Source organism: Phocoena sinus, chromosome 1 (genome assembly GCF_008692025.1).
Source record: "Phocoena sinus isolate mPhoSin1 chromosome 1, mPhoSin1.pri, whole genome shotgun sequence".
NCBI classification, from domain to species: domain Eukaryota; kingdom Metazoa; phylum Chordata; class Mammalia; order Artiodactyla; family Phocoenidae; genus Phocoena; species Phocoena sinus.
The window spans coordinates 104,980,689-104,994,560 of record NC_045763.1 but is presented as its reverse complement, the minus strand read 5'-3'; the positions used below and the strand labels follow the sequence as shown (position 1 = coordinate 104,994,560).

At 37.4% G+C, this 13,872-nt stretch overlaps 1 protein-coding gene across 4 annotated transcripts in view; it reads right to left on the bottom strand.

Moving 5' to 3' along the window:
• The window catches only part of MAN1A2 (mannosidase alpha class 1A member 2), a 173,451-nt gene that overhangs the window by 120,479 nt on the left and 39,100 nt on the right, over nucleotides 1–13,872 (bottom strand). For all 4 annotated transcript variants that reach the window (XM_032633910.1, XM_032633914.1, XM_032633922.1 and 1 more), the window contains exon 2: nucleotides 1,226–1,481. In XM_032633910.1, the coding sequence (XP_032489801.1) occupies nucleotides 1,226–1,481 (256 nt within the window). The remainder of the gene's footprint in view (nucleotides 1–1,225; nucleotides 1,482–13,872) is intronic.

Below are 13,872 nucleotides of genomic sequence, written 5' to 3'. Positions count from 1 at the left end.
GTGTGCATTAAAAAAACAAACCAAAACTGGTGAATTTTTGTGCAGCCATTTTAATATTGAAGATGGAAGAAATAAAGCAACATTTGGGGCATATTATGCTTTATTATTTCAAGAAAAGTAAAAACGCAACTGAAACACAAAAAAAGATTTGTGCAGTGTATGGAGAAGGTGCTGTGACTGATCAAACATGTCAAAAGTGGTTTGTGAAGTTTCATGGAGATTTCTCGCTGGATGATGCTCCATGGTCAGGTAGACCAGTTGAAGTTAATGGCAATCAAATCGAGACATTGAGAACAATCAATGTTATACCACACAGGAGATAGCCAACATACTCAAAATATCCAAATCAGGCATTGAAAATCATTTGCACCAGCTTGGTCATGTTCATCACTTTGATGTCTGGGTTCCACATAAGTTAAGCAAAAATGAAACTTCTTGACCATATTTCCGCATAGTAATTCTCTACTTAAACATAATGAAAATGTTGTTTTGAAAACAAATTGTGATGGGCGATGAAAAGTGGATACTGTACAGTAACGTGGAATGGAAGAGATCACGGGACAAGCAAAATGAACCACCACCAACCACACCAAAGGCCGGTCTTCATCCAAAGAATGTGATGTTGTGTATATGGTGGGATTCGAAGAGAGTCCTCTATTATGAGCTCCCTCCGGAAAACCAAACGATTAATTCCAACAAGTACTGCTCCCAATTTGACCAACTGAAAGCAGCACTCGACGAAAAGCATCCAGAATTAGTCAAGAGAAAATGCATAGTCTTCAATCAGGATAACCCAAGACCACATGCCTCTTTGATGACCAGGCAAAAACTGTTACAGCTTGGCTGGGAAGTTCTGATTCATCCGCCGTATTCACCAGACATCGCACCTTCCGATTTCCATGTATTTAAGTCTTTACACAATTCTCTTAATGGAAAAATTTTCAATTCCCTGTAAGACTGTAAAAGGCACCTAGAACAGTTCTTTGCTCAAAAAGATAAAAAGCTTTGGGAAGATGGAATTATGAAGTTGCCTGAAAAATGGCAGAAGGTAGTGGAACAAAATGGTGAATACATTGTCCAATAAAGTTCTTGGTGAAAATGAAAAATGTGTTTTTTTTTTTTACTTAAAAACCAAAGGAACCTTTGGCCAGCCCGATATAGATAGATAGATAGACAGACATATCCATATCCATAACACCCCGTATCACAAATCTCAGCTTATTACCTCTTTAATTTTTTCCCTTTTCTCTCTTAGGTCATTATCTTCTGGTTCTCCACCATGTGTTCCTATAAGGTTTGGTATAGGAACTGCTGGCAGTGGCTTTTTCTCTTTTGTCTTCATTTCTTGGACTACCTTATTTTTCTCTGTCTGTATTTCTGCTCGGATTTCCTCTCTTGACTTTTTTAATTTTTCTTTTGCTTCTTCCAGGGCCTTCTCATGATCAGCTCGAATTTTATTTCTCAAACGTTCTTCTTCTTCCCTATAAGAAGAGGAGAAAAATAAACATAAAACTTAAAGTTTCCTCCACCAAACCCTGATAGTTGTTTTCTGCTCCTGCCATTAAAAAGAATGATCCATAGGCTTCCCTGGTGGCGCAGTGGTTGAGAGTCCGCCTGCCGATGCAGGGGACACGGGTTCGTGCCCCGGTCCGGGAAGATCCCACATGCCGCGGAGCGGCTGGGCCCGTGAGCCATGGCCACTGGGCCTGCGCGTCCGGAGCCTGTGCTCCGCAACAGGAGAGGCCACAGCAGTGAGAGGTCCGTGTACCACAAAAAAAAAAAAAAAAAATGATCCGTGAGAGAGACTTGGATCTACCTGCCTGAAGAAGAGGATAAATATATCTTAGTATGAGAAAGAAAATGAGTTCTAGATGCTGAAGAGCAACCACTCACACAGTGGAGAAAAAGGGAACCTAGAAAGTTACAATTTAAGGCCCAAGTAAAAACAGAAAATAGCAATCAATAACTTATTAGTAGACACATGAGGAAAAAAAAAAGAGAGAGAGAAAAGAGAGACCAGTGAAAAACTAGATGGGGGAGAGAAAATAAAAAATAGAAGTAAGTATCAAGAGGGGACCAAATAATAAACAACAAGGTCCTACAGTATAGCACAGGGAACTATATTCAATATCCTATAATAAACCGTAATGGAAAACAATATGAAGAATATATATATATATGTATAAGTGAATCACTTTGCTGTAAACCAGAAACTAACACAACATTGTAAATCAACTACACTTCAATTAAAAATAAAGAAAAAAGCTTAAGTAAATAAATAAATAAGAGCATTTCATAAACTGATGTGAAGAGGGGACAAAATATAAACATAGGGTCAAAGAAAGAGAGAGAAGCAGGAAAGATAAGAGGATGGGAAATTTTTTATTTGTTATATATGCATCATGCACTTCTAAAATTTTGGAAATTCCATCGATCTTACAACACAATGGTCCAACTGATGTGAGCACGACCACTTAAAATTCTCTTGAGCCCTTGTTAAAAACACAGATTCCAATTTAGCAGGTCTGTATGAGACCCATGAATTTGTATTATTAAGAGCTCCTTTGATGATTCTGGTGTGCATACAGGTTTGGAAACCACTACTGCAGTAGATACCTACTGGGTTTCTACCCAGCGCTGAATCTTTTCTCCACCTCCACCCCAATCCACGTGAATGAATACAGGAGTGGTAGTTACTATTTTCCAAATCATCCAGTGATGACTACTCTAAGGGGGTCACCAAAGTTACCTCTCTAGAAACTGAATTCAAACTCTGGACTTACAACATTGCTGGTGAGATTGTAAAACAGTACAGCTACTTTGGAAAAGTTTAGCAGTTTCTTTAAAAACTAAACGTAACTATCACAGAATCCTGCAATTGCCCTGGACATTTATCCCAGAGAAATTAAGGCTTATGTTCACACAAAAACCTATACACAAGCCAGTTACAAAAAGACAAATACTATATGATTCCAATCATATGAGATTCTTAGGGTAGTCAAAATCATGGAGACAGAAAGTAGAATGGTGGTTGCAAGAGGCTGGGGGAAAAGAAAAAACAGGAGGTTATTGTTTAATGGGTGCAGAGTTTCAGTTTAGCAAGATGAAAAGAGTTCTGGAGATGGATAGTGGTGACGGTTGCACAACAATATAAATGTATTTAATACCATTGCACTGTACAAGTAAGAACAGTTAAGATGGTGAATTTTATGTTATGCATATTTTACCACAATTTCAAAAATTGGGGGGGGGGTCCTATACAAAAATGTTTATAGCAGCTTTACTCATAACAGGCAAAAACTGGAAGCAACCCTTATGTCTTTCAACAAGTAAATGGTTAAGTAAACCACTGTTTATACTGTGGTATAGCCACACTATGGGAATACTACTCAGCAATAAAAAGAAACTATTTGTAAACACAACTTGAATGCATTTCAAAGGTATTATGTCAGTGAAAGGAGACAGTCTCAAAAGTTACATTTTACTTGACATTCTCAAAAAGACAAAAATAGAAGGATGATGACTATATTAGTGGATGCCACAAGTTATGGATAAGGGGAGAGGTTAACTATAAGAGAATAATACAGGACAGTTTTTCTGGATTATAGCATTGTTATATATCCTATTTCAGTGGTTACACAAATGTGAACATGTGCTGAAAATCACAGAACTGTATATCAAGAGAGAAAAAAATCAATTCACAGCCTAGTATTTAAAATAAAATGCTAAATGTTTAGAGAAAAAGAAAATTGGATACCTTGCTGTGAAAAAGGGCTGATGAGGAAAACAGAAAAGAGGAGGAATCACAGCAGAGCCAGAGAGTCAGGGACAAACAAGGTCATCCGGGTAGCAAGAAAAAGTCCACAGGGCCTGCAGACAGACTGGATATGAAAAAAGTATGGCACAGAGGAGCCAAGGTTGGCCCCAGTGTGCATCCAAGGGTAATCCTGGGCTGATCTATTCAGGAGACTCAGGCAGATGAGGGTAGCAGCAGCAGACAGGTGCTGAATAAAGTCTTAGATAAGGTAACCAAAGTAAATACAGGCAGGTACCACCCAACTGCCTTCCAATCCCCCTCCCCCTCCTTACCAACAGAAAACATTGTGCCTAGGCCTAGAGAATAGATCCAAGAAGAATCATTTTGTAGTTGGGAAAAAAGTACTTGAAGTAGAAGTACTTAAGCAAAAAGTTAGGAGACAAGGATTCCAGTTCCAGCTCTGCTCCAAACTCACCCAGCAACCTGGCACAAATCACTCAAAAACCTCTAACATCAGTACTTTCTTCAATAAAAATAGGAAAACAAATAATACTCTCCTAATACACTTGGCTACACTTATCCAAGGTAAGTACAAGTATTTAACAAAACTGTAATTTTCTATACAAACATAAACCATTAATTATATCAAATCCTCCAATCTCTGTTTCAAAATACAAGTGAATGCAGTAATCCCCACAAATGCACTTTATTCCTGCTTTTCCTTTCTTCCTTAAGAACATCTTTCCACAATAATCATTTAGTAGCACCATGCGTTTTCTTTCTCGTTTTTTCCCCTATATATCTCAAATTTTTATTTTGATCTCTTTTCAAGGAGCTCCTCAAATTTTGCTTTAGTGCCCAAATTTCTAGATTTTAAATTACACCAGCTGGATCAAATGTTCTGGATGTTTATTTTCACCTGAATGATCTTTGTTTTACTTATGTTTTTAAGATTTTTTTTTAACTTTGATATCTTCAACAGATAATCATGTTGAACTTCCATTTGCAAATGTCTCTTGCTTTTCATCAGTGCCTTATATCTTTCTATGTAGTAAAGAATTTGGCCTTGCCCAAAGAGAAGTCTGGCCTTGTCCTCAGCTTCTGGGAGGTAATCTGTCAAACGTCATAGAAGTGTCCTTGTTTATGGTGGGTGCTGACCACACCAGATTTTAGGATGGGGTTGGCCACATCCAATAGTCCTAGGGTGGGGGCTGGCCATGCTAAAAAAAATCCAACAATACCACTTAGGGTAAGGGTTTTGGGTCACAAAGTATGAGCCAACATGGAGACTGAGTTCAACTACATGGGAAATCAATTAATCATGCCTTGAAAACTCTGGACCCCAAAGCTCATGAGAGCTTAGGTGGGTGGCAACACATACTGTCACACATTGATGCTGGGAGAGTAATGTCCTGACTTTAAAAGAAGAGGACACCAAAAGCTCCACATTTGGAACCTTCCTGGAATTTATCCTATGTGCTTCTTTCCCTTGGCTGATTTTAAACTCCATCCTTTCTCTGTAATCTATAATCCTTTCATGAGTGTGATAACTTACAGTGAGTTTTGTGAGTCCTAGCAAATTATCAAACCTGAGGGTGGCTTTGGGAGTCCCCTGAAATTTCAGGTGGTATCCGAAGTAAGGGTGGTCTTGTGGAGGACTGTGCCCTCAAACTTTGCAGTCTGGCTAACTCTGGGTACCATCCAAGGCTTCCAAAAAAAAATCTAATCTTAAATCTACAGGTTCTCATGAGATTTGAAATTACTTTTTCAATTATATCCTATGTGTAATAGTTAAATCACTTTTTGATATCCCATAAGTAATATTAGGTTTGGGGTTTTTTTTTAGTTGCTGTTGTTGTCTCATTTTGTTTTGTTTTTGTTTTTTCCTTCCACACACCCTTGATCCTTGAAAATCAGAGGCAAATGACAAAACTAATAATTGTTTTGGGGTTAGATATACCAGGCACAGACTTAGTCAACTACTTAGATTATCTTATTTAATCCTCATACCAATTTATGAGGCACCTTATATTTAACACTGTTCTCCATCTTATTAGGAAAACACTAAAGCACAAAGAGAAAAAGGAATTGGCTCAGGGTCTCAGAGCTAGTAAGTAGAGAGCCTAGGTACAAACACGCGCATTTTGACTTCTTAAACTATGCAAATACTGCCTTTCACACAAAAGATGAATTTTATTTAAGAGATTGTCTCTACTGTGTAGACACTGATACCATTCCCTCAATATCTTGCTCCCTTCCTCCTTAGTCTTAGAGCCATCAATTTTTAGCTAAGCATATGCTCCTGCAAAATAAAAATTCTATTTTTCAGCTTCCGTAATAGAAACTGCCCTATAGATCAGAAACAGACTTCTACTTTGCTTCAGCTTAAGCCACTATTATTTTGTGATTTTTATGGCTGGTGAATGACCTAGTCTTTACTGAGCCACTCTCCACCCTAGATGTCCTCTTTCCCTGAGACTCTTGTTAGTATCTAAGGGCTGATCTGCCAGAAATAAACTAACCAAGTAATAGATTTCCTTCTCCAATTAGAGTGTTTAAATAAATCATGTTTGGAAACATTCTGAAAGATAAATACAACCCTAGATTACAGAAGAACAGATAAAATTACATTGAAATCTTGTTTGGCAAAGATTTAGGTGAATATACATTTCCCTTTTATATTCACTACATCCTTCTTTACTAGAGTTTTACTCTTCACCTACAAACATGAAGTCTCATCCACCCTTAAAACATTAAATAAAAACTTCCTTCAAAACTGCCTCCAGTTCCACCTTCACTGGTGTCCCCCCTCCTTCCTTTTACCACCATACTTTTTCAGAGTACTACATTTGCTGTTTCCGCTTTCTCTAACCTCACATCTCTTCTACCCACCACAGTTAAAAACTGATAGCTAAGTTTTTCCTTCCTTTGAATTCCCTGTTTCTCACACCTGCCTTTCCAACAAGCCTCTAATTATTGGCTTTACCATCATCGATGAACCCCCAAAATGTATTCCATCCTCATTTCTGTTCTTACTCTATATACCTTCCTATTCAACATCATCCAGCTGTATTTTCTCAACTATTATATCAAAATATTTATAGTCAGCCTTTTCCACGTTACTAAGTACTCCAGATCCAAATTTCTAATATCATGTAAGACACTTGTCAAACCCCTCTAATTTAACATTCCCAAAACAGAACTGAATGATTACCATGGAAAAAGGACAATCACAGGCTAAGCTCATTCATGAACACAGATTTTTTTTTTAATATCAGCAAAGTTATCAGTAACATTTAAAAAATAGGAAAAAAAATTCATCATAACTAATTGGACTTATCCCAGAAGTGAGAATAGTTTAACATCAGAAAATTCTATCCACGTAATCTACCTATTATTAAAGAAAAATTGTACAAAGTAAAAACAGAAAAGTGACAAAATTCAACACCCATTTTTATTTTATTTTTTTTTTTTTGCGGTACGTGGGCCTCGCACTGTTGTGGCCTCTCCCGTTGCAGAGCACAGGATCCGGACGTACAGGCTCAGTGGCCATGGCTCACAGGCCCAGCCGCTCCACGGCATGTGGGATCTTCCCGGACCGGGGCACGAACCCGTGTCCCCTGCATCGGCAGGCGGACTCTCAACCACTGCGCCACCAGGGAAGCCCTCAACACCCATTCTTAAAACTCTACAGCAAAGGAGAATAAGAGAACTTCAATCTAATAAAAGCTATCTTCCAATACCTACAGCAAATATCATTCTTCATAGTGAAACTTTAGAAGCGTTTCCTTCAAAATGAGAGAAACAAATAAGGATCCTCACTATCACACTTCTGTTTGATTGTACTTCTAGCCAGCAAAGTAAAACAAGAGACAAAAGTAAGATTAAAGTATAAGAAAAAAATTAAAGTTCCAAAAAATAATGCCTTCTATGACAGATAACATGCTTTTTATATAGAAAATCCAAAGAATCTACAAATTATTATAAATAAAAGTAGAAGGAACGGAAAGGAGCTATCTAACAGACAGAAGGTACTCAGTAATTTCCTACTCATTGGGTCTCATCTTTCTAGACTCCAAGCATTTAAACTTCCTTTGATAACATTCTTTCCTCATATTGATAGAAACACTTTTTACATCAGCTTTCATTCACATCCATTATTTCATTGCTAAGATTTCCAGGCCCTGTTCTTTGACCTAGATTTAAGAAACATGAGAGCCCTTAAAGACTTTGGCATATATTAACTACCCTCAACCATTATAAGGGAATTTTACTAAATTGACTCTTACTAATCTCCAAATTCTATGAAAACTCACCAAAGCCCCTATGAAGTGACTTTTTAAAAAGTGCTGAATAAATCAGCAATGTAATTCTATCTTTTAAAAGATAAAAGACAATGCCCATACAATGGTCCTTGTTTTTAATAACAATGTTAGATATTAAATAACCTTTCAAACACCCTAAATTTTAATAACACCCTAAAGATATTTCAGAGGATCCAGGAAAGCACAACAAAAATAGTTGAAACAGTTATGTAAATAGCTACTTATGTACAAGTATAGGCCAAGAATGGTTTTAGGAAACAACTATAGGAGAGTGAGCAACCAGTACAGAAAATACTCAAATAACAGTATTCTACAGAGCTCAGTGGCAAGTGCCTAAAGGAATTAAGCCCTTCCAGAGAGAAATGTCACTCCTTCAATGTCATGAGTAACTCTTTAAACTCAAAGTAACCAAGAGGTATCAACCATTATAAGGGAGTTGTTCACAAATACAGTCTACGATGATTTGCAATAGCAAATTAATATATCCCATTTGCACAGAATAACACTGTCATATAAATAACAAAGACCTTTCTGAATGTTACCCTTTTAAGCAAAATCATGTATTCTTCTGGTGTACTGATTTATAGTTAAGAACCAAACAACACAAATTCTATCACACTTGGGCTCACAAATTCTGTAAGAGTGAATTCCATTCTTAAGAAAACATGTTAATAGAAAAGTCCAACTGTTTCTCAATATGAGTAATTGTCAGCTACCTGAAAGAGGATGAAAGCAATTCAAGGTGAAGCACAGAGAAATTCACTGACCCTCAGCTTCTACACCAAATCCAATTACTCTGGTCATGTAGCTCCCACAAAACACCAACTTCTTTAGTGTTCCCACTTTAATAAAGCAGTTGGTGAACCATTAACACAAACTCACTGTCTCCATCTTAACTTTAGTTAGATACAGGTCATTTATGTGGCTATTAACAGATTTTATTTACATAAAGAGCTGTTACAGATTAATCTAACTTGGGTTTTAGGGGATTTTAGTTTGAATTAATGGTAATTTCAGGTTAGTTATCAGTCACTGAATTAACTTCAGCCTAACTCAATGATAATCAACAAATATTTACCAAATGTGAGTGGCACTGAGCTAGATGCAGGGAATATAAGAAAAATAAGACACATTATTTGCCCACAGGAGTTCACGATCTAATAAATATGTAAACAAAATAAGCACCAAACAGGAAGATCACAGCAGAGGAAGTAAATAACTACAGGTGAGGTACCAGGGGACCATAGGTTAGATAGAAGAGGTGTCTAACAGCATAGGCATATTCTAATAAGCACATGAGTACAACCTGAAAACAGATCTACATAGGAAATAGCATTAGAAAGGCATGATCTTCAAATAGAAATTAAAAGGAAAAAAAAGAAAAAAACGAGTTTGCCAGGAAGATCAAGAAAATAAGGGCATACTAAGTAGAGAAGGAATAGTGTACAAAGATATGGAAGAAGCGACACAATACACCAGTTAGGAAATAAGTTGGTATGGCCACTAGGGTATAGTATGCAGGGTGGAGAAGGGTGCAGTAGCATAGAATAGACTGGGCATAATAAGGAAGACAGAGAAGACAAAAGCTCAATCGTGAACAGAGCTTGTGTTGCAACCTGAGGACAAAAGCAAACCATTAAAGTACTTCTAATTGAAAATGGCATACCTGTACTTAAATCTTCAGAAAAACACCTCCTCAGGATTGACCTGGGAGAGGAGGTAGAAAGGGAGATACAAGGTTGGCAGTACGAAAGGGAGTTAGGTGATCATAGCAGCCACCCAGGCAAAAAATGACCAAAAACTAATAAAATCCATCTAGCATAGATATGGAGAAGGACCAAATATCAGCGACCTTAGAAAGTCAAGAATAGTAAGTTTAGGTAAATGATTAAACATGAAAGGGAAAAGAAGTTAAGGATGATAGGTTTTCACTATAGTAACTAAATAGAAAGGAGTACCATTAACTAGACAGAGCCTAGAGGACAGGTGACTTGGAATAAAGGGAAAGAGTAAGAAAGAATTATTAAGTACGGTTTTTAGACACGCTAAGTTTAAAAGGTCAGCAAAGCACACAGGTTAAGACGTCCAGGTCTGAAGACTTGGATTTGGAAATCATCAACCTACTGGAGGCAGCTAATGCTCCAACTTAACTGTTCACTTATATGGGTGAATTTTATGGTATGTAAAGAAAACTTCAGTAAAGATGTTTATTAAAAAGCGGGAGCAGGGGCGTCCCTGGTGGCACAGTGGTTGAGAGTCCACCTGCCGATGCAGGGGACACGGGTTCATGCCCCAGTCCGGGAAGATCCCACATGCCGCGGAGCGGCTGGGCCCGTGAGCCATGGCCGCTGAGCCTGCGTGTCCGGAGCCTGTGCTCCGCAACGGGAGAGGCCACAACAGTGAGAGGCCCGCGTACCACAAAAAAAAAAAAAAAAAAAAAAAGAACAGTTAGAAGGAAAGTCATAGTATTAACCAATCTATATTAGGAAAGAAAAAAAGATCTCACATGAAGGACCTCAAGTTCTAACCTAAGAAAACAGAGAAAGAGAAAACTAAACCTAAAATAAGCAGAATAAAGGAAATAATAAAGATAGAAGTGAAAAAATAGAAAACAGAAGATTGAGAAAAAGCAATAAAAAAGCTGGTTCTTTGAGATTAAAAAAATTGATTAATTCTGACAATACTAATAAGAGGGGGAGGGGGAGAAAAGCCACAAATCACAATAACACAATGAAAGAAGCATAACCACAATCCTACAAATATTAAAATGATAGTAAATGAGTATCACTAACAACGTTACACCAAAATTTCAACAATTTATACACCTTGTTAGAAATAAAAAAATACTCAAGTAAATTTAAGAAGACCTAGATTAACTAAATAGCCTATATCTATTAAAGAAACAGAATGTGTAGTCAAAAACTTTTCCACAAAGAAAATTCCAGTTCAGACGGTTTCACTGGTGAATTCTACCAAATATTTAGGGAAGAATTAGTATCAGTTTTACAGAAACTCAGAAAATTGAAGAGGGAATACTTACAACTCACCTCGTAAGGGCAACATTACTCTGATATCAGAACCAGACAAAAAAAATAATAAATTAATGAAAAAACAGAAATGGGGGCTTCCCTGGTGGCGCAGTGGTTGGGAGTCCACCTGCCGATGCAGGGGACACGGGTTCATGCCCCAGTCCGGGAAGATCCCACATGCCGCGGAGCAGCTGGGCCCGTGAGCCATGGCCACTGAGCCTGCGCATCCGGAGCCTGTGCTCCACGACGGGAGAGGCCACAGCAGTGAGAGGCCAGTGTACAAAAAAAAAAAAAAACAGAAATAGTGTTTTCCCAACACCATTTATTGAAGACACTATTCTTTCCCCACTCAACATTCTTGGCTCCCTTGTCAAATATTAGCTGGGCTCTCAATTCTGTTCCACTGGTCTATGTATCTATTTTTATGTCAGGACCATATTGTTTTAATTAGTATAGCCTGGTAGTGTAGTTTGAAGCGAGAAGTGTGATGCACCTAGCTTTGTTATTCTTTCTCAGGATTGCTGTGTTTATTCAAGATCTTTTGTGGTTCCATACTAATTTCAGAATTGTTTTTTCTAGTTTTGTGGAAAATGCCATTGGAATTTTGATAGAGGTTGCACTGAATCTATAGATGGTTTGGGGGGCGTATGGAAATTTTAACAATATTAATTCTTCCAATCCAAGAACATGGGATATCTTCCATTTATTTGCATCTTCTCCAACTTCCTTCATCAAAGTCTTATTGCTTTCAGTGTACATATTTTATACCTCCTTGGTTAAATTTATTCCTAAACATTTTATTGTCTTTGATGCTACTTGTGAATGTGACTGCTTTATTGCTTTTTCAAATAGTTTGTTGTTGCTGTATAAAAACATAACAGGGGCTTCCCTCATGGCACAGTGGTAGAGAGTCCACCTGCCCATGCAGGGGACATGGTTCGTGCCCCAGTCCGGGAAGATCCCACATGCCACAAAGCGGCTAGGCCTGTGAGCCATGGCCACTGAGCCTGCGTGCCCGGAGCCTGTGCTCCACAACAGGAGAGGCCACAACAGTGAGAGGCCTGCGTACCGCAAAAAGACAAACAAACAAAAAAAAACATAACAGATTTCTATATGTTGATTTTACACCCTGCAACTTTACTGAATTCATTTATTAGTTTAACAGTTTTTTGGTGGAGTCTATCTGCAAACAAAGACATTTTACTTCTTCCTTTCCAATTTGGATGTCTTTTATTTCTTTATCTTGCCTGACTGCTCTGGCTACAACTGTCAGTACTATGTTGAATAGGAATGGTGAAAGTGCGCGTACCTGTCTTGTTTGTGATTTTAGAGAAAAAGCTCTCAACCTTTCACCACTGAGTATGATGTTGGCTGTTATTTTATTATATACGGCCTTTAAGTTGAGGTATGTTTCTTCTATATCCAACTTACTGAGTTACCATAAAAGGATGTTGTATTTTGTCAAATGCTTTTTCTGCATCTACAAAGATGATCATATGATTTTTTATGCTTCATTCTATTAACATGTTGATTGGTGTATTTGAGGCATTCTTGCAACCCAGGGATAAATCCTGCTTCATCATGGTGTATGATCCTTTTAATGTGATGTTGAATTCTGTTTGCTAATGCTTTCTTGAGAATTTCTGCACCTATATTCATCAGATAGCCTATAGTTTTCTTTACTTTTTGTATCCTTATCTGGCTTTGATATCAGGGTAATGCTGGCCTCATTAAATGAGTTTAGGATTATTGTCTCCTCTTAAACTTTTTGAAGAGTTTGAGAAGGACTGGCCTTAATTCATTCTTAACTGTTTGCTAGAGTTCATACGTGAAACCATCTGGTCCTGGGCTTTTTCTTATTGGGAGGTTTTTTATTACTGATTCAATCACCTTACTCATTATTGAACTGTTCAAATTTTCTCTTTCTTCATGATTCGGACTTGGTAAGTTTTATGTTTCCAGGAATGTGTCCATATCTTATAGATTATCCAATTTGTTGGTGTATAACTGCTCACAGTACTCCTTTATGATCCTCTGTATCTCTGCAGTATCGGTTGCAATGTCTCCGCTTTCATTTCTGATTTTGAGTTCTCTTTTTTCTTAGCCTAGCTAAAGATTTGTCAATTTTGTTTATTTAAAAAAAAAACAGCTCTTAGTTTTGTTGATCTTTTCTACTTTTCTATTGTTCTTCTGTTCTCTATTTCTGCTCTGATCTTTGATATTTCCTTCTTTCTGCTAACTTTGAACTTAGTTTGTTCTTTTTCTTAGTCCCTTGACGTATAAAGTTAGGCTGTTTATTTAAGAGCGTTATTTTTTCTTAATGTAGAAAACTACATTGCTAGAACTGCTTTTTGCTAGATCTTCCATCCTAGAACTGCTTTTACAGAATCCCATAGGTTTTGGTATGTTGTGTTTGCATTTTCATTTGTTTCTAGATATTTTTTAAATTTCTCTTTGTATTTCTTCTTTAACCCACTGATTGTTCAAGAATGTGTTGTTAATTTCAACATACTTGTGAATTTCCAAGCTTTCCTCCTGTTATAGATTTCTAGTTTCTCTTTGTCTTTGACTTTTGGCAGTTTTATTGTAATATGTCTTAGAGAAGATCTCCTTAGGTTTGGTTTGTTTGGTGACCTGTGAGGTTCACAAACTTGAATATCCAAATCTCTCCCCAATCACTATTTCATTAAATAAGCTTTCTGCTTTCTGTCCCCTTCTCCCTCACTTCTTCTGGGATATTAAAATTCATTAATTGGTTTTG